At 40.8% G+C, this 22005-nt stretch overlaps 1 protein-coding gene across 3 annotated transcripts; it reads left to right on the forward strand.

The window, feature by feature from the left end:
- The first annotated feature begins 394 nt into the window (after positions 1 to 394).
- LOC110525319 (noelin) lies at positions 395 to 17045 on the forward strand. 3 transcript variants are annotated; one of them, XM_036979466.1, is made up of 6 exons: positions 395 to 788; positions 5392 to 5541; positions 6291 to 6446; positions 7623 to 7842; positions 14144 to 14250; positions 14823 to 17045. In XM_036979466.1, the coding sequence occupies exons 1-6, from the start codon at positions 723 to 725 to the stop codon at positions 15498 to 15500; spliced, it is 1377 nt and encodes a 458-aa protein (XP_036835361.1). In that variant the 5' UTR covers positions 395 to 722; the 3' UTR covers positions 15501 to 17045. The 3 variants fall into 3 exon arrangements, with proteins under 3 accessions (XP_036835361.1, XP_036835362.1, XP_036835360.1); XM_036979465.1 differs by lacking the exon at positions 395 to 788 and adding an exon at positions 2394 to 3298; XM_036979467.1 differs by lacking the exons at positions 7623 to 7842; positions 14144 to 14250; positions 14823 to 17045 and adding an exon at positions 7057 to 7434 and having other exon boundaries at positions 396 to 788.
- The last annotated feature ends 4960 nt before the right edge of the window (positions 17046 to 22005 follow it).

The raw sequence follows: 22005 nt of genomic DNA on the forward strand, positions 1-22005 counted from the left end.
ATGGGATAGGCATGTAAGACATGACTTTGAGAATTCACAGCATGAACATAGTAACCAAGATGAAGGGTGCAGCCTAAGCTTTAGGTGGATGCCATGATTTCATGCAACATTATTTTGAGAGGTATGTTTAAGCAAACAGAAATATGGGAATGGTACTATGCTGTAGCCTACAACTATTAAGTATGGCCTGACTTCACATCTCAGCAGATCCCAGGCCCCATTTTTGCATTGAATCATAGTCATTATGTAGGATTCTGCATGTTATTAACCCCATTCTTTCGATAAAAACCTGTTATAGAACCTCTCTTCTCATATGAGCCCCCTCCAACCCCGCCCAATCATTCTTGAATTCCACACGCCCGTTCCTGTCACATCCGGTTTCAGCACCACAGCCAGCTCCCTCCCGCATTGTCACACACACCCCTGTCCTTGTTTTGCGGAGCCAACTTTTGCGAATGTTTTTTCTTTCCATGCTTCTCATGCGAGGTGGCTGACAGAAGGAAGACAGAAGGAAAGGGATCTTCTGCACAACGCACTGAGATGCATTGAACATCATGCAGTGACTGCTCCTCACACTAGATTTGTTATTTACCTTTATTTGTGTGCTTAGCGCTGCAACGAAGATTGCAAGACGACGGGTATAAAAGAGGGAGAAGACATTACAGTGGAAAAAGACAATCTGCATGTGAAAACACTGGATCTAGTGCTATCGGAGGCAAGCGATGCAGCCTACTAACAAGCTCCTGAGTCTCACCCTCCTTGTCTTGATGGGCACCGAACTCACCCAAGTAGGTTTATAAACGCCATTTTATTCCCCATTTAAAATATCCAAACCATGTTTAGCAAATTATCCTACAAATTACCTATTTAACAACGTTGTCGGCCTCGAGATTAAGAGATTAAAATAGATTATGCTGAACGATAAAGGGATTCCATCATTCTCGTAAAATTGATACGGGCGAATGTGCGTTCAGAGGCATTTCTGTAGCCAAACTATCTATTGTATCTATAACAACATTTTACAAAATCAAAATCATCAATGTATTTAATCAGTGAGGTAGGGTAGGCTATACTGAAATGTTTCAATTGGCGTTTCACATTCAAAGCATCGAACTAATTCCAAATTCACTCCAATTAAGCTATGTGAGCGATAGGGTAATCTACTTTATAATGTCTACATTGAAATATGCGAGAAATTTCACAGTGACATCCTTGCATCTAGACAATTGCAATTTGATTTGATAGTCCGAATATAACAAATATGTCAGATAAAAGGCTTAATTAGAAATCTTATTAAAGCAATGCATTAACCCCAGATTGTAGCCTAACATGAATAGACTCTTCTGGTTATACTAACACTACAGACAGAAATATGAAAACAAAACTATTTCAACACAATAATAATAGACTGCTGTTATTGCTCTAAAATTCTAAACAATTCCAAAACATTTGACTTTTTCTATGATTAATAACTCGTATTAATTTGTAATGGTCTCCATGAACATGTTCTTCTTATCTCCATCTTTCTAAGGAATTGTTTCTCAATTCAGAGATGCATTGCACTCACAGTGCCACAGCGCCTCCTCCTGGCTGCCACAATACAACCTGTCAAACTTTCCTGGACACCAACAAGGGGTTCAAGCTTTTGTTCTAGACTAGCACTAAGACACTTGATCACATACTTAATCAACTAATCATCAAGCTCGTGATTAGTTGAATGAATCATACATTTGGTGCCATTTGAAAGCACCAAAGTTCTGATTCATTCAACTAATCATTCTCATCGTATTCATGATGCTGGTATGGCAGGCTATGGCAATACTAGGAAGATTATTGACTTTTGAATTCCTTATAATCATTCGTAATCTGTTTGTATTATGAACAGTAAATGTGATGTAATGTATTGTATGTTAATCCCTTCTTTTTGATCCCAAACAACTAGCGCAATATAACCAACAACATACAAACAAAGAAAATAAATATATATAGCTTATTAAATGTGGAAGAAATATATTATATATTTTTTAAACAAAAAGAAGCAACAAAACAAGAGATGATAAAAACAAATGTCTGTAACTCATGAAAGAGAAAATAAACAGAAATATATCGTTTTTAAAGCTTATCTTGTTTTTTTTTTTTAAACACAATTCAAGGCTACAGTACCTGACAAACGGACGTGCAATACCATTCGTAACGACAAGGTGGCGGAATGTCCCTCGATATCCCTGGACCTGGTTGGTTAAAACAGGTCAAGAACAGTGCATTAACTGCATTTCAGTACAGATGCTGAATATCTCATTATTGCGCCACGGACCTTGTACAAGCTTTATGTTGAATCTGATGCTGTTTCAAATGTCTACGATTAATCAGATTTACTGTCAAACACTTACGTAGATTATGAATTGTCTACATGTTTTTTCTGTGAATGACAATCAAAATCCGGCACTTCTTTATTGGATTAAATGGGACTCGTAGGCTACCTTGCTTTCTATGGCACCCGTCAAAAAAATTGTGGCTGGTGGTTTCAATGTGATTGGATTATTACAGTTCTTGTCCCCATAGAGCCATCAAGCCACCGTTATTAAAGTAGCCAACCTATACAATTACGCTATCCAGTCTGAAAATGTCGTTTAGGCTCGTTTGTCTCCATTGCGTTTTCAGGGTTTCATACTTAAATTGAATCTATCACACAATTGACTTCTATGTCTGAAGTTATGCTATTTAGATATTGTTTTCCTGTCATGGCATTTTCTTGTATTTGGTGGCAAGGTACATAGTCCTGTTTCGCTGTGGCAAGCGCCAAAGCGTGGCGCCATGAATTTCATTTCAACGGAAAGTTGTTCTATCCGTGCGCGGTGGGCGGGGGTATTCAGCGAATGGGAGAGGCGACTGAATCCCTGTAATCTTCTAAACTCGAAAGCGATTGCGGGAGAACCACTTCACATTTTCCAACAACTACATTGAGCCATCATCAAAGTGGCTTTTGAAGAGAGCAGAAACCACCTGTCAGCCAAAGATGTTCAAACCTAAACTCACCGCTGTTGCAGCCCTGCCGTTGCATCCAATGATTGGCAATATGAATTGTCTAGTTAGTTCTTCACTGGAATGTGTACAAGGACATTTTTGGTAATACGACAAGAGCGCAGATATGTCGGTGCCTTTACTGAAGATTGGAGTGGTGTTGAGCACGATGGCTATGATTACTAACTGGATGTCGCAGACGTTACCGTCCTTGGTGGGACTTAACACCAACAAGCTCTCGGTATTATCAGGAGGGACAGCGGACCGGAGCACCGGCGTGAGTGACAGCAGATCCAGGAACCATTAGAATCATGTACTGCAGAGGATAGATTGCAATAGTTATTTAGTAGGCCTATACCTATAATTGATACCTAATGTTGGTTGGAAATTGAAAGAAAAAAACTGGTGTTGCTTGTGCATCAAAATAAATAAAATGGACTGTATTGACTATAGCCAAAACGAGTAGGCCTATCCATAAACATATAGTTGAATAAACGGCAAATCATTATCTTACTATTCTTGTTAGCCATAGTGCAGGTTTGAACAACTTTCACACATTTGCTAAATGGTTTAACTGATATATGTTGGAGAAGAAGTGTGGCAATGATGGACAATTATAACAGTTCTGAGATTGTCTGTGACTAATGTGATTGAATATAAAGAACAGAATAAGGCTACATTATATAAGAACACTAACAGGTAATGTAGTCACATTGTAGACAATGGATTTTAGCACAATACACTGCATGTCACCCCATGTCAGGGGTAATGTAGAGCCATATTTCTGTTCATATGTCTATTTGTGGCTCTGGGTTCAACCATGTAGTTGTAAAGTTGTAACCAATCCACATTTAGAGCAGACTCTGTATCGAATTTTTACTCTGAAGGCTTAGTGCTAAATAGGCTTGGTCCTCTCTAGTTCATTTTGCAGAGCATAGCGCTTGCACCGCCAGGATAGTGTGTTCGATTCCCCCTACCACCAGTACATAAAATGTATGCACGCATGACTATAAATCGCTTTGGATAAAAATGCGAAATGGCATATATATATATATATATACTGAATGACTTTACGCCATGACTTTATTGGAGAGTTGAAAATGTAAGGTTTCATTGACATAAATGGCACAGATTAAATTCCTGTGGGCTACATTAAGTATTTAGATATACTAGATTATGATTTAATATCATCACAATCCAGCAAAGCTATTTGAGTAGATTTACAAAGTTGTTTCCCTCAATTTGATGTCAACTCCTTTTGTCAGCCCCATTGCCTTTAGAGTGTGGATAGTCATTTTGGTGGTCGGAGATTAGGTGGGAGCATACGGCAAGGTTCAACACTACAGATGGCATTTTATGTAATCGTATGTCATCATTTTAGAAAAAGGTTATGTAAATCCCTGTGGTGAAAATATTCTGCATCAAACAGGCACACATTTCTTGGCAGAGATCATGCTTTTTGTCCAAACCTCCAAAAATGTGATGACATCATTTTGGAGTAAACTAATATGTTTTAGATAAGAGTAGTAATGTAGTGTATCTTAAATCCTACACACTACTGAGCCAATGTGAGCCGTGCCCTGCCAAGCCCAAGCAAGCTGAACTGTACTGGCTCGGTTACGCACCCTCCACGGCTGCTGGAACCGTGCTGGAGAGGACAATGTGAAAGAGAAATGTCTGAACCACTGTGTAAACACTGTGTATGGTGTAAACATGTTAATACTGTCACATCACATCTCTATATGAATAACCTGTTTTCATTCATCTTTCTCTCCCTATCCGTCTTTCCCTCTCTCTCACTGTCTGTCTATCTTTCTCACTGTCTGGCTGTCTCTCTCTCCCTATCTGTCTTTCCCTCTCTCTCACTGTCTGTCTGTCTGTCTGTCTATCTCTCTCTCTCACTGTCTGCCTGTCTGTCTGTCTCTCTCTCCCTATCTGTCTGTCTATCTCGCTCACTGTCTGTCTATCTCCCTGTCTGGCTGTCTGTCTCTCTCTCCCTATCTGTCTTTCCCTCTCTCTCACTGTCTCTCCCTCTCTCTCACTGTCTTTCCCTCTCTCTCACTGTCTGTTTATCTCTCCTTATCTGTCTTTCCCTCTCTCTCACTATCTGTCTATCTCTCTCACTGTCGGTCTGTATATCTCTCTCTCTCTCTCTCTCACTGTCTGTCTGTCTGTCTGTCTGTCTGTCTGTCTGTCTGTCTCTCTCCCTATCTGTCTTTCCCTCTCTCTCCCTGTCTGTCTATCTCCCTGTCTGTCTCTCTCCCTGTCTGTCTCTCTCTCCCTGTCTGTCTCTCTCTCCCTGTCTGTCTCTCTCCCGGTCTGTCTGTCTTTCCCTCTCTCTCCTTCTCTCACCCTGTCTGTCCATCCTAGGTGCTCCCAGCCAACCCTGAGGAGTCATGGCAGGTTTACAGCTCAGCCCAGGACACCGAGGGCCGCTGTGTCTGCACTGTGGTGGCGCCTCAACAGTCCATGTGCTCGCGGGACGCCAGGACCAAACAGCTCCGACAGCTGCTAGAAAAAGTAACCCCCCCCCCCATGTAGCATGATATACTACAGTAACCATAACCCCCCACTACCAGACCGCCACTAGAACAAGCGTCATTCACCAGTTGCATCATGACAACCATATCTCCCACACTCATTTCTCTCCATCATCTTCTCAGCAGCAGCAGCCTCTGGCCAGAGGACTAGAGTTACTTGTATGGCTCCTTGACAATAGCAGTTCAGTTCACCCTGTATTGCCAATATTGATTTGCTGTCATCATCATTTGATATGATCTGACTTTCAGTCTTATGCAGTAGTTTTGTTTGGAGGCCAGATGTTGTGCAACTTTGGCACCTTGATGTGGAACAACCAGCAGTCCATGTATAGCATACTCTCAATCTCTATCACTGCTGTGGGTCATTTGGGGTCAGAAATGGATGTCTTTCTGATTTGGCGTGATCTTTAAGTACACATAACACTTTGTTGCTCTTGAGCACCTGAAATGATGTATTCTCTGCCTAGACACGTCAGAGGTTATACAGTGTCAGATTTTGTAGTCAGTTATCCACACCATATCTACAAGAAATTGTGTCATGCACCAACATTGTTGAAGAAACATTGATGGCTAAAGTCTATATCTTTGTGTTTATTGGGTGTATAATCTGTTTATTTTGATTCAAAAAATGTAATTAAATAATAAGCCTGGGAAGACCCGAATGAATACACAAGTGTTTAGGGCTGTATTTAGGTAAATTTAGGGCTTTTCTATTTTCCCCTGTGTTAGGTCCAGAACATGACCCAGTCTATCCAGGTGCTAGACCAGCGGACCCAGAGAGACCTGCAGTACGTGGAGAGGATGGAGGTTCAGCTGAAAGGTCTGGAGACCAAGTTTAAACAGGTGGAGGAGAACCACAAGCAGAACATTGCCAGGCAATACAAGGTATGTCAACGTTTCTCTTAGGGTTGCTAAATTCCGTGAACTTTCAATACATTTCCTGTTTTTCCTGAAATCCTGGTTGGAGGATTCCGGATTTCCTGCTTATTACCTCCTGATTCCGGGAAAACCAGGGAATTTATTTAATGTTCCTGGACTTTTGCAACCCTACTCTTACATAGACAACATTGTACCAAGAGATGTGCTGTAAGTGGAGTTCTGGGTCCATATTTATCAAGCCTCTCAGAGTAGGAGTGCTGAGCTAGGATCAGGTCCTTACTGTCCATATAATAGTATTCATTCACATCCGAGATCAGCACTACTACTCTGAGAAGCATGATACATACAGCCCCTGCTGTGAATGAATGAAATCCATACACCACTTGTCTCTGGAATTAAAATGTAACATCATCAACTATTCTGATGACGTTTATGTTTGTTAGTGTGTGTATGTTTGTGTGTGTTCCCCACCTATCCTCACCCATGCTATGTTTATGTTATGTGTCTGTCATGAGCAACCCTGGGAGTGATGACCCTTGCACGTTTTGTGTGTGTATATTAGGCTAGTGAGTTAGATTATTCAACACTCAACAGTATCTCATTTTCTTGCTTGCAGGGCTAACTTTAGGAAATTAAATCAAAGCTGCAGAGACTGAAGAGGCAGTTCTATTCCAGTGTTCTATCCCTGAACTTGACCACTGACTATTTGCACCATGCAGTTTATTTGAAAACTAGCACCCTTTTCACCCTCAGACCTGCACTGCTCTTTGCATTTCTGCATGTTAGTGTCGATGCATTCCATCAATAGATTTAGTTCAGTTTTTTAAAATTAATATTACTTTTGTTTTATTCAATTCCATATCCTGTTTAGTTTTGTCAATGCATAACTGGTTACCACAAAAAATAAGGAAACATTGTTGAATGTGACACAAAAGCATGTAACCCTAAGATGTTGCATTTTAAAAGGTGAAAATAAAATATTTTCCCAATTGTTTTTGGTGTACCGAGGACTTGTTTCATGCTGCTTATGTTTGTGATGATGTCACATCCGCTCATGATACTGTTGAATGTGTTAGGTCCACTCTGAACTCACCATAGGGAGACAGCCAGAGTAGGGTAAGACAGGTGTGGAACACCCATTTGCTCGCATAACACTGAACCAAGCCTATTTTAACCTTTCAGGCAATAAAAGCGAAAATGGAGGAACTTAGGCCATTGATACCAGTGTTGGAGGAGTACAAAGCCGATGCAAAATTGGTATTGCGGTTTAAAGAGGAGCTCCAGAATCTGACGTCTGTGCTAAACGAACTCCAGGAGGAGATCGGCGCCTATGACTACGAGGAGCTACAAAACAGAGTGTCAAATCTTGAAGAGAGGCTTCGTGCATGCATGCAAAAATTAGGTAGGCTCAGAGAACACCGAAACACCCTCTTTGCTTCCTTGTGCAACGGGCCAATCAGATCTACAGTAGTCATTCTTCTCACACCAACAGATCTCTATCTATCCACTATGGTACATGCTCTACCACTACATTATCGCTTGAACATACTCAGTCATTCTCTGATGTTAGGCAATCACATGCCTTGACTACACATCAATGCATAATAATATTGCTGATGAAAAAAGACAAACAGTTCTCATATGTCAGGTTAGAAGCTATTTTATCATGTTAGGATTTAGAGTTGTTAGATGGTGATTTGGATTAAGTTTTGCTAATGTAATCCTATTAAACCGAAACTACATCCCTAGCACGTCATGTTATGTGTGCCAGAAATGAGCTGTGAGCTTATGTCCACTTCTTGGCCAAAAGCTTCACACAATTGTAGCGACAGTCATCTAAAAATAGAACCAGGATATAACAATTGACAGATTATTTCTCTCAGTAAACTCTTTGTTGCATGGGTTGTTCACAGGATTGTATACAAGGCAAAATAGATGGCATGATGTGTGTCTAAACCAAGGGCTCTCCCAGCATATACAGTATCCTATCTGTCACCATAGTTGTTCGGTTGATGTCGTGACAGGCTAACAGTAAGTGAAAGGCTGAACAAATCAATGAATGGTGCAAAATACATGATTCAAAATAAAATAGGAGGAAATAGGTAAAATAAATCCAATTGTAAGGAATGAGGCATTGAAGTCATTTTCCTTTTTGCCACTGTGCTTACTGTTAGGATGCTGACTGTAGCTCTAGGGATGACCCTGTAGGCAGGGAGTAGAGCCAATGTGCTAGCAAATTCTTAGAGATTAAAGAAGGGCTCACTTCAATTTCAGAGGATTATCCATTTTTGTTTCAAGTGTTCAGCTATAACTCTCCAAGTGCTATAGCTATGGTAGACAGCATACACTACCCAGCTAGCACATTTGGTTCCTTCGAAGTTGTGGGAACAACTGTTTTTGGTTTCACATTGGTTGTGGGAATGAATGACTGTTTCCTAGAAAAATGTAATGTTTTTTTTAAATGTTCTGAGAACAAAAGTGGAAATTTACTCTTGTTTCCTGAAACTTTTATTAACACTCTGAGAATGGTAATAATAGGTTATTTGGAGGTTTTTGAATTACTTCCTTAACTTTCACTGAATGTATCAATAAGACTTTTAATAACACTGCCAACTTATTTTGGGGAGGAAAAAAAATTTGAACTCCAAGCACAGATAGAACACATGGAAATGCATTTCCTTGGGCATTAATCATGCAAACACCTTTGTTTTTTATTGTGACACAGCATCAGTGAGATTTGAACATATAATCTTCTGTTGTGAATCCATGGAATTAGTCCACTGCATCACCATGATGGATTGAGGATTTTTTTTTTTACGAATACTAAGCTGTTAATTTTAGTCTATTCAAACAGACCCCATTTCAAAGAAAACAATCACTCATTAAGGTCAGGTGAGGCCAATTAGTGGTCACGGCCAACACACCTGAACATGCATAACATGATAGAGTTTTGATGATGCTGAGAACGGAATGTATGTTTTTAAATAACATTCGTAGAACCTTCTCTGAACATCACTAATCTTTTCTTGTAGTTTTTATGGAAAGTTTGCTTAACGTTCTCAGAACAATTAATTTGAGAACACGAGGAAACATTAGCAAACAAGGCTTCTGTTTGTGGTGAACAATTTCAGTTGAACGATTTGAATAAACATTCCAAAATGTTACCGTGAAACATTAAACACCTACTTTTGTAAGGATTACTGTGACTTTTTAGCGACAATATTCAAACTGAAAATAAGTTAGCTATTACTAGAAAATATACAGTTGAAATCGGAAGTTTACATTCCGAGCCGGTCACTGGTGCACCTCAGCCACGCTCAAGGTACTAAACGATATCATAACCGCCATCGATAAAAGACAGTACTGTGCAGCCGTCTTCATCGACCTAGCCAAGGCTTTCGACTCTGTCAATCACCGTATTCTTATCGGCAGACTCAATAGCCTTGGTTTTTCTGACGACTGCCTCGCCTGGTTCACCAACTACTTTGCAGACAGAGTTCAGTGTGTCAAATCGGAGGCCATGTTGTCCGGACCTCTGGCAGTTTCTATGGGGGTACCACAGGGTTCAATTCTCGGGCCGACTCTTTTCTCTGTATATATCAATGATGTCGCTCTTGCTGCAGGCGATTCCCTGATCCACCTCTATGCAGACGACACCATTCTGTATACTTCTGGCCAACTTGGACACTGTGCTCACTAACCTCCAAACAAGCTTCAATGCCATACAACACTCCTTCCGTGGCCTCCAACTGCTCTTAAGCGCTAGTAGAACCAAATGCATGCTTTTCAACCGTTCGCTGCCCGCACTCGCCCGCCCGACTAGCATCACCACCCTGGACGGTTCCGACCTAGAATATGTGGACTACTATAAATACCTAGGTGTCTGGCTAGAATGTAAACTCTCCTTCCAGACTCATATTAAACATCTCCAATCCAAAATCAAATCTAGAATTGGCTTTCTATTTCGCAACAAAGCCTCCTTCCCTCACGCCGCCAAACTTACCCTAGTAAAACGGGCTATCCTACCGATCCTCGACTTCGGCGATGTCATCTACAAAATAGCTTCCAACACTCTACTCAGCAAACTGGATGCAGTCTATCACAGTGCCATCCGTTTTGTTACCAAATCACCTTATACCACCCACCACTGCGACCTGTATGCTCTAGTCGGCTGGCCCTCGCTACATATTCGTCGCCAGACCCACTGGCTCCAGGTCATCTATAAGTCTATGCTAGGTAACGCTCCGCCTTATCTCAGTTCACTGGTCACGATAACAACACCCATCCGTAGCACACGTTCCAGCAGGTGTATCTCACTGATCATCCCAAAAGCCAACACCTCATTTTGCCGCCTTTCCTTCCAGTTCTCTGCTGCCAGTGACTGGAACGAATTGCAAAAATCGCTGAAGTTGGAGACTTTTATTTCCCTCACCAACTTTAAACATCAACTATCTGAGCAGCTGTACATAGTCCATCTGTAAATAGCCCACCCAATCTACCTACCTCATCCCCATACTGCTTTTATTTGATTTACTTTTCTGCTCTTTTGCACACCAGTATCTCTACTTGCACATCATCATCTGCTCATTTGTCACCAGTGTTAATCTGCTAAATTGTAATTATTCGCTCCTATGGCCTATTTATTGCACACACTGAATATAGACTTTATTTTCTCTACTGTGTCATTGACTTGTTTGTGTTATTGGCTTGTTTATTGTTTACTCCATGTGTAACTCTGTGTTGTTGTCTGTGTCACACTGCTTTGCTTTATCTTACAAATGAGAACTTGTTCTCAACTAGCCTACCTGGTTAAATAAAAGTGAAATAAAAAAATGTAAAAAAAAAAATACTCCTTAGCCAAATTTAAACTCAGTTTTTCACAATTCCTGACATTTAATCCTAATAAAAATTCCCTGTCTTGGGTCAATTAGGATCACCACTTTATTTTAAGAATGTGAAATGTCAGAATAATAGAGAATTACTTATTTCAGCTTTAATTTCTTTAATCACATTCCCAGTGGGTTAGAAGTTTACATACACTCAATTAGTATTTGGTAGCATTGACTTTAAATTGTTTAACTTGTGTCAAATGTTTGGGTAGCCTCCCACAAATTTGGCCCATTCCTCCTGACAGAGCTGGTGTAACTGAGTCAGGTTTGTAGGCCTCACGCTTTTTCAGTGCTACCCACACATTTTCTATAGGATTGAGGTCAGGGCTTTGTGATGGCCACTCCAATACCTTGACTTTGTTGTCCTTAAGCCATTTTGCCACAACTTTGGAAGTATGCTTGCGGTCATTGTCCATTTGGAATTCACAAACTTTAACTTCCTGACTGATGTCTTGAGATGTTGCTTCAAAATATCCACATTATTTTTGATCCTCATGATGTCATCTATTCTGTGAAGTGCACCAGTCCCTCCTGCAGCAAAGCACCCCCACAACATGAGGCTGCCACCCCCGTGCTTCACGGTTGGGATTGTGATCTTCAGCTTGCGACTCCCCCTTTTTCCTGGTCATTATGGCCAAAAAGTAATATTTTTGTTTCATCAGACATTTCTCCAAAAAGTACGATCTTTGTCCCCATGTGCAGTTTCAAGCTGTAGTCTGGCTTTTTTATGGCGGTTTTGGAGAAGTGGCTTCTTTGTTGTTCATCTGCCTTTCAGGTTATGTCAATATAGGACTCGTTTTACTGTGGATATAGATACTTTTGTACCTGTTTCCTCCAGCATCTTCACAAGGTCCTTTGCTGTTGTTCTGGGATTGATTTGCACTTTTTGCACCAAAGTACATTCTTCACTAGGAGACAGAACGCGTTTCCTTCCTGAGCGGTATGACGGCTGCGTGGTCCCATGGTGTTTATAATTGCGAACTATTGTTTGTACAGATGAACGTGGTACCTTCAGGCATTTGGGAATGGCTCCCATGGATGAACCAAACTTGTGGAGGTCTACAATTTTTTTCTGAGGTTTTGGCTGATTTCTTTTGATATTCCCATGATGTCAAGCAATGAGGCAATGAGTTTGAAGGTAGGCCTTGAAATACATCCACAGGTACACCTCCAATTGACTCACATTAGCATATCAGAAGCTTCTGAAGCCATGGCATAATTTTCTGGAATTTTCCAAGCTGTTTAAAGGCACAGTCAACTTAGTGTATGTAAACTTCTGACCCACTGGAATTGTGATACAGTGAAATAATCTGGCTGTAAACAATTGTTGGAAAAATTACTTGTGTCATGCACAAAGTAGATGTCCTTACCGACTTGGCAAAACTATAGTTTGTTAACAAGAAATTTGTGAAGTGGTTGAAAAAGGAGTTTTAATGACTCCATCCTAAGTGTATGTAAACTTCCGACTTCAACTGTAGTAGAAAGTCTACATGGCTACTTGATTATTTTTAGTGGCAGTTTAGACCCGAAACAGACATGTAAGTTCGCCGCACTCTACCTTCTCAGACTGTTATCTTACGTTATCTTAGTCGTGGCTAATACAAAATAAGTTGAATATGTTAGCTAACGTTCGCCACCATTCACAAACGTTTTACCTTGTTGAATGCAACTCTGTAGGAAACGTAAGGCTGCACTACAGACATTTCCACAGAAGAACGTTATTTCTTAACGTTCTATGAACTATTTGAGAGTATTCCCAATGTCAAACCAGTTAGAGAACGTTCCCAGAACATGACCAACATTTTTATGAAATGTAACCATATTTTAACTTTTAGGAAACGATCTGTTAAAGCAATGAAATACCAAGAAAATGTTTTTTTTTTTTGTCAAGTTCCTTAAATGAGAATATGAGAATATACCAAAGCCAAGCAACTATCCTGCACCATTACCTGAAAATTGTGGGAAGGTTGTATGCAAAATAACCATAGGACAACCACGTTCTCACCCAGCTCTAAGAAACATATGGTTTTTAGAACGTTATATGCTAGTTTGTTATCTTGGGAAAATGGGGGCAGATATTTGTGTAACCCCCAACATTTGAAGTTAGGGGGAGGAATTGTGTGAATTGACTCAAACTTTAATATTGCACTTACTGTTCCTGTTCTTAATATAGCATTTGAAGAGGGGAGCAATTGAGTGTGTGGTTTATGTAAAAACAGAAAAGTCCGTTTTCATTTGTTCATCAGTAAAGTTATCATGTATCTATGACATTGAAACGATGTACAAAGAGACTACAAGCCACAAGGTTTGGCATCACTCTGTTACCTTGGAATTGCCCGTTTCTCATCGTTGGCTCACACCTTGTGGTTGTGTGGTCTCTGTACAACAGTATCCTTTCAATGTCATAGATAAATGATAACATTACTTATGAATAATGAAAACTGACTTTTCTGTCCGAATACATCATTCTGAGGCAGAGAAATGGATGGCTAAAGCAGGAGATCTAGATTCTAGTACATACATTTATACAATGTCTACACAGTCCTTTCTAGAAAACCTCCAGCTAAAACAGTATTGTCAAAACCTGAAGAAATCACCAAACTGATCTATAGATTGTAATACTAAAGCTGGATAAACAAGTCAAATTGATATTATCATTTTCAACAAAAAGTATGGTATAGTAGGTCACTGACCTACGCACGCACACACGCACACACGCACGCACACACACACGCTATGTTTTCCAACCTATAAACACCATTGATAGTCCAGAGATGAATGCAGTATCTTGCATTGTGTATTTGGCTCTTGCAGCATGTGGGAAGCTGACAGGGATCAGTGATCCAATTACCATTAAGACGTCTGGATCAAGGTTTGGATCCTGGATGACTGACCCCCTGGCTCCTGAAGATGACACTAGGGTAGGTCTGGTCCTGCAATGCCTATGCTATTCATTATACAGTTTACACAGACTCACAAAAAAACGTTCTTATCAATTATGCAAATGGGAGGACACTCAGTACAGATTTGTGGTGTTGTAAAATATAATCTGTAAGATGTTAGCTTGTATGTTTGTATTAAAAGGTTTGTATAAACCAGTGATTATTGACCAGATTGGATCACAACTTTAGTAATGTGTTCCCATGCCTCACTGTCTGGGATTTGCTCACTGGCCTGAAAAGAGACCTTAGTACCACAACACATTTTGATGCTAATCTGGAAGGTAGCTACATCTCCTGGTTGTCATTGCAATAAACTATGTCATTCTAGGGAATGAAAGACATGAATCACAGGATTGGATAAAAGTTGGATAAAAGCACAAACTAAGATATCACTGGTTGTCCTGCAGGACTTGTGTTGATTCATTGAGGAATACCTCTGACATTGGGGTGTACACATACTCTACCCATGTACTACCTGTTCTCTTGCTAAATTCAATATCATACTATACCAGAGATGTACGACTTTCTGATGCTCTTGTATTCATTTCTAGGTGTGGTACATGGATGGCTACCACAACAACCGATTTGTGCGGGAGTACAAGTCCATCTACGACTTCATGAATTCCGACAACTTTACATCTCACCGCCTCCCCCACCCATGGTCAGGCACTGGCCAGGTGGTCTACAACGGCTCCATCTACTTCAACAAGTTCCAGAGCCACACCATCATCAAGTTTGACTTCAAGACCTCCGTCATCAGCAAGTCACGCCAGCTGGACTACGCCGGCTACAACAACATGTACCACTACTCCTGGGGCGGCCACTCAGACATCGACCTCATGGTGGACGAGGGCGGGCTCTGGGCCGTTTACGCCACCAATCAGAACGCAGGGAACATTGTCATCAGTAAACTGAACCCCAACACCCTGCAGATCATCAAGAGCTGGACTACCAACCACCCCAAGAGGAGCGCAGGAGAGGCCTTCATGATATGTGGCACGCTGTATGTCACCAATGGCTACTCCGGTGGGACCAAGGTCTATTATGCCTTCAGCACCAACTCGTCCACCTACGAGTACATTGACATACCGTTCCAGAATAAGTACTCTCACATCTCCATGCTGGACTATAACCCTAAAGACAGAGCACTGTACGCATGGAATAACGGTCACCAGGTGCTTTACAATGTCACCTTGTTCCACGTCATTCGGTCAGAGCAGGAGCAGTAGATAGCTAGCCATGCTGTTACCTTCTCAGTCACCGGCAGACCTGGGTTAAAATACTATTGGATATCTTTCAAATACTTTTAACATTTGCAGCAGCCTGCCTGGAGTGCCAGATGGGCAGAGTTTGCAGTTTTGCAACAATTGTATTAATTCCATTATACCAGTCAAGCCTAATCAAGCCCGGCTAAATCAAGCAAATTTGAACCCAGGTCTGGTCCACGGATGCTTCAAAGTAAAGGAGATACTATATGTAACTGTGGAAGGAGAGAAGTATCCTATATTTTAATCAGTAACAAGAAATACAGTACCTAATGATATATAATGTATAGAAACAAAGAGTAGAAAAGGAACCGAAAAGGTCATGCCTTTCTTGTTTTGGATGACTTCAAATGTCTTATAATGATTGTGTTTTTACGGAATTACCCACTCTTGACTTGTTTTTTATTTGATCACAGATAGTGCAGCCTATTGTATCATAGTTTTGAATTGAATTACATTTGGAAATGAAGAAAGTTTATATCCTGGGCCTTGTTTATCAACCTGTATAAAGCCAAACTGTAGAACACAAACACACAATCATGACCATTTTCCCCAGGTGAGTGATCCTCATTTATTAATTAATTATATTACATGATCAGATGGTAAAGATGGTCAAATGTAGCAGCAATTTTCCATGTAACTCGATTCCCGCTTCTGTAAAGGTGGAGACTAGTGATCGTCCCAAAACACAGAGCCATGTGCAGAATAGAAAGCCAATTCTATCCCCATGTGTTGGTAGCAAAATATCTAATTGGAAAATGTGTAATGGTACCTCAAAACATGTACTCAGTCTTTCCTGCGCAATACAACCTCTCAGGAACCAATATAACACAACCTGTCGTTTGCATGGAGTCATCTACACGGACATTATAGGATCTGATTATGATTGATAAAGGAGGCCCAATGGAGCACAGTTTCAAGAATCCAGTCAAACCACGAGTCAATGACAAAATACTGTATATCTGGGAACACTGACTACAGACTGTTGGAAGCACCCTGTTTCATTTCTGTGTCTTTGTGATGGTACAACATATTTTCTCTTTTTCTATCTTATTTTTGCATGGGCATTTTTACCGACCAAAATGGTTTTCTTCTCCGGATGTATTTTGCAATATTTGATGCTGTAGTGCAGGAGACTAGTTTAGCACTGTTAGGAGACAGGCTTTTTACTTTCTTATTGTCATTGGGGTTGATATATGTTCTTATTGTTGGAATTGATATTTACTGTGATAGCCTGTCTTTGTAGATTGGATTGTATTGACATAATTTGTCTAGCTCATATAGTTCTGTCTGGCAAAAAAATATATAACTAGAACAATCACAAGAGAATGTACCAAACAATGTATCTATGAGCCAGTGACATACACACTGGCAGTTTTATTCCATTTGACTTCACAAGTCTACTGTCTGTTTCTTAGAGAGATCAATTGTGACATCTTATTCTGTTGAGCTTGCATATGTGTCGTATCTGCAATAAAATTCATATAAATGAACAAGATCTTTGTTCTACCATTGACTCTCTCAATCTCTGAAAATAAACTTGTGAATAAGATGAATTGATTCAATCGAAACCCTTTTTGCAATGCAGCTTTTAAAATGCACAGGTTTTCAGTTTAAAGAAGTGTGGGAAAGGGCATCAACCAGAGGATGATTCACCTTTGAATGAGCAGGTTACTTGTCAAAACAATGATTATCTGAGCTATTGTCTCCTATTTGCAATTTGTTAATTTCACATATATTTAGATAAGTGCTACAAATCTCAATGTCCAAATTACATGTTCAACTGTTTGGTCAATGAGGCATAGGACAATCTAACACAAAAACACAGTACAACCAGATGATAAAAAAATAGGACAGAAAGTACATTAAAGATGTAGTCCAACAGGGCACATAACGTTATTTCAAAGTGTATAATTTTAAAACGATTTAAAAGCACAACCAAATGAAATCAACTATACCAAAAATCAGACATTGCTTTATCTAAATGTGTAATTACAGATATCTCATCATGATATAGGAATGATAGAGTATGGTCACCGTTCATTTGCTCTGTTAAACCTACATTTTGGAATGACTTTGATAGCAACAGTGAATCTATTTCATTTTTAAGTAGAGCTCCTCTCACCAATCACGCCCCTGATCACACATTGGTAATAGTCAGTGACAAACCTCATAGCTAAGCAGGGCTGGGCTTGGTTAAAAACCTGGATGGGAGACCACATGGTAGCTGTACTGTAGATAGATAAATTCTCTAGTATAAGGTGCTGCCCAGCCATTGTTTTTTCCAATAGTGGATATAACGTTTTAAATGTGACGTTGTTTTAAAGGTACAAAGGTACAACGAACATATTTTGTCTATGTTGAAATTTGGTTAGCATGATGACATAATCCTGTGGTAGAATCTTTACCCTCAAAACAACAGTTGAGGGGGCGCTAGAGAGCGTGCTATGGAGTAGACGTGATTTGCTAGAGCTCCGCTCCATTTTGAAAGAAATTAGTATTTATCTTAACCTCTCACGACCTATATCTTCAAACAAATATGACAAAGGGAAAAGGCACCAGAAAAGGGAGCGCTAAAACAAGATCATTTGAATGAGATAGACAACGAACCAATTTCAACGTCGCCAACCCACGAGGAGTTAGCTGAAGAGGCTAGCTTCCAAGAGGCCCCCACAGAGCCTACGCAAAGTGACATACTGGCTGCCATAAACTCACTAAGCAAGAAGGTGGACACAAGGTTGGCTGATATCTCAAAAGAGTATTGGGACTTTGGCCGAAACTGTGAAGGCAACTCAGAGAAGGGTGCATGAGGTTGAGCAGATGACAGTCGATCACGAGGCCAGGCTACAGGACATAGAGAAACAGTGCGCAACATTCAAAAATGACAACAAAACCCTGAAAGCCCGACTGGAAATGCTTGAGTCGCATTCAAGACGCCAGAACATCCGAATATGTTGCATCCAGGAGGACACTGAGAAAGGGAAACCCACTAAATTTGTCTCGGAGCTGATACCGGCCCTGCTGGGGAGCGAACACTTCAAAACGGCCATCCTGATCGACCGCGCACACAGATCTCAGGCAACGAAGCCGGCCAAGGGCGGGCCACCAAGGCCATTCATTGTACGGCTGCACTATCCCCAGACCAGGGATCTCATCCTCAAGCTGGCTAGTCAAAAGTTCCCCCTTAACTTCAACGGAGCCAGGGTGTCTTTCTACCCAGATCTTACCTTGGAGGTGAGGAACCAACGGAAAGAGTTTGATGAGGTACGCAACAAATGCAGGGCGGCCAACATCCGATATGGATTCCTCTTCCCAGTCCGGTTTAAGGTGACAGTCGAAGGATCAACACGTACGTTTGACAACCCAAAAGAGGCCGATCTGTTCTTGACAAGCAAGCTCCCTGGCTGAGGATACAGAACGGCTGTGTCAGCCGGCTAAATGACCAAATACAGGCCAGGAATGTGTTTGGATTTCCGGACTATGTCTTTTCGATTAGAAGATCAGAATTTGGGACTTATGATTGGTGAGATGTTGTGGCTAATATAGCATTGTTTGGCACATCATGTTTTAGCGCTACTCACCCCCTAACGTGAGAGTTAAGTGTTAAGTGTTATTTAATATTAGCGTATATGCGGAGCATCTATAGACGACGAGTTAGTTCAAGCTGTATGTCTAGACACCCTAAAGTTTGTGTGTTAGCCAAGGAGTGCTTCGTTTGGGGAAGTCACTCAGTAAAGGGACGGGAGGGGGGATGGGGTATGTGTTTTATGTTCACATTTATTATTAGTACAGGTGGCATGACAAGCTCCCGCACGGCGGGACGTTTTTCTTCTGAGTTTTGTATGACAGCAACAATTTGCTCTAAAATAAGAAATGCCACATAGTGACAGAGCACAGAGTAGACCAGGTGGAATAAAGATAGTCAGCTGGAACTGTAATGGCTTAGGGCATGTGGTGAAACAAGCTAAGGTTTTCTCTCATCTTAAATCACAGGGTGCTGACAGTGTTTCTTCAAGAAACTCATATTAAACGCTCCACTCAGGCCAAGCTACGAGTCGGCTGGATCGGTCAGATATACCAGTCTAACTTTGATGCAAAAGCGAGAGGGGTAGCAATCCTGATAAGGAAAAACATTCCGTTTGTTTACTCATCCTCGATTTCAGATCCTAATGGTCGGTATATTATTGTGGCTGGTACACTGAATTTGAAACCAGTAACCTTGGTCAATTTATATGGATTTATATGGATTTATATGGATTTTCGTCAATTTATATCCAACTTCGATGATCCATTATTTTTTCAAAGGGTATTTAAGGACATACCAAATATCTCGGATACAAGTATTATTGTTGGAGGGGACTTTAACTGTACGTTAGATCCTCTTTTAGATAAACAGCTATCAAGGTCACTTCAACAATCAAATGCCAGTGTCTGTCTAAATACATTGATGACAAACCTTAACATTGTCGATATTTGGAGACTGATGCACCCAACAGACAGGGATTATTCTTTCTTTTCATCAGTTCATAAATCATATTCCAGAATTGACTATTTTTTGTTGGACTCCAAACTAATCTCAGCGGCTGAGTTGGTTACCTATCACCCTATTCTAATTACGGACCACTCTCCTGTGTCCATGGTGCTGAAACTCGACAATATGTCGACAGGTCGGCGACCGTGGCGCTTAGACGCATACCTGCTGAAAGATGAGGCTTTTTGTCAGTATTTGAAGGAGCAGATTGCCTTTTTCCTCGGAACTAACGACACGGGGGATGTTGACGACTCCACCCTTTGAGAATCTCTAAAGGCTGTGATTAGGGGTTACATTATTTCTTATACATCAGAGAGGAAGAAACGCGCCAATACTAGGCTAAGAGAAATTGAAAGAGAGTTAGGGGAACAGGAGAACGTTTTTAGGACGAATTCCTCGTATACAGTCCTTGAGAAGATCACAAAGTTAAAATATGAATACAATACCATCCTTTCGAAACGGGTAGGCTCTTTACTTGCTAGAACGCAACAAAGTTATTTTGAACTGGGTGACAAACCACATTAATTATTAGCAAGACAGCTAAGGCATGTACAGGCATCTAGAGCTATTCACAAAATAAAAGACAAGAAGGGTAAAATAGTAACAGATCCGCAGGATATTAATAAATGCTTTGCACAGTTTTACTCAGAGCTATACCAATCAAAATGCGATGCTACTGATCCACAAACTATGGAACGCTTTCTGGCTGAATGTGAACTTCCTAAACTAGACAGGGGGGCAGCTGCTGCACTCGATGCAGGGATAACTTTGGAGGAAATTAACACAGCGACGGCACAATTTCCAAACAGCAAGGCCCCTGGGCCCGATGGATATGTAATAAAATTCTATAAGAAGTACTGCGCCAGTCTAGCTCCGCTTATGTTGCGAATGTTTAAACAATCCAAAGAAAATGCCAAAGTCCCGCAAACACTGTATGAGGCTACAATAGCACTGATCTTGAAAAAAGATAGGGATTCCATGGAGATGTCATCTTATCGCCCCGTGTCGTTACTCCCCATAGAAAACAAGGTGTTGACAAAGATATTGGCAAACCGATTGAAAACATATATTTCCGACATCATACACCCTGACCAGACAGGTTTTATCCCGGGCCGACATATACACTACAATTTGAGACGTCTTTTCAACGTAATGTATCACGATCATAAGGTTGAGGCAGTGGTAATAGCTCTTGATGCAGAGAAGGCGTTTGACCGGATTGAGTTGAAATATATGATGTCGGTTCTGGAGCACTTCGGATTCGGAAAGGAATTTATTAATTGGATAAGAATTATTTATGCACACCCAATGGCGTCCGTGGTAACCAATCAAGAAATGTCGCAGTCATTCTGCTTGTTCAAGGGGTGCCGACAGGGGTGCCCTATTTCGCCTGCTCTCTTCGCTATAGCCATGGAACCCCTTGCTACTCGCATTCGGGCATGTGCCGATATAGCTTCTGTTAAAATAAAGGACACACAGCACAAAATTTCCCTATATGCAGACGATGTTCTTTTGTTTTTGTCCAAGCCTAAAACTTCTATTCCACCCTTACTTAACTTGATAAACACATTTGGCTCCTTCTCTGGCTACAAGATAAACTGGCAAAAAAGTGAGTTGATGCCTGTGGTTGGTCGTATAAACGCTATTAAAATGGTTGTCCTACCCAGGTTTCTTTACCTCTTCCAATGTCTACCCAATTTCATACCACAAAGCTGTTTTAAGAAACTGGATTCAATAGTAACTCCATTTTTATGGGATAACAAGGCAGCCAGAATTTCAAAGAAGCATTTATGCAAGTACAAAATAGAGGGGGGCTATGGCCTTCCTCACTTTAAACTGTATTATTGGGCTGCTAATCTGAACATTGTGTCTTCCTGGAGGGAAAGCTTACCTGCGATGAGACAGAAGGATATGCCTGCATGGCTTTTGATTGAGCAG

Source organism: Oncorhynchus mykiss, chromosome 6 (genome assembly GCF_013265735.2).
Source record: "Oncorhynchus mykiss isolate Arlee chromosome 6, USDA_OmykA_1.1, whole genome shotgun sequence".
NCBI classification, from domain to species: domain Eukaryota; kingdom Metazoa; phylum Chordata; class Actinopteri; order Salmoniformes; family Salmonidae; genus Oncorhynchus; species Oncorhynchus mykiss.

Bases quoted from the DNA above. Each gene is read 5' to 3' on its own strand.
- LOC110525319 (XM_036979465.1), top strand. From the start codon at position 3,149: ATGTCGGTGCCTTTACTGAAGATTGGAGTGGTGTTGAGCACGATGGCT. The intron at 3,299-5,391 runs GTGAGTGACAGC...TGTCCATCCTAG, and splicing joins CAGCGGACCGGAGCACCGGC to GTGCTCCCAGCCAACCCTGA. The intron at 6,447-7,622 runs GTATGTCAACGT...TTAACCTTTCAG, and splicing joins ACATTGCCAGGCAATACAAG to GCAATAAAAGCGAAAATGGA.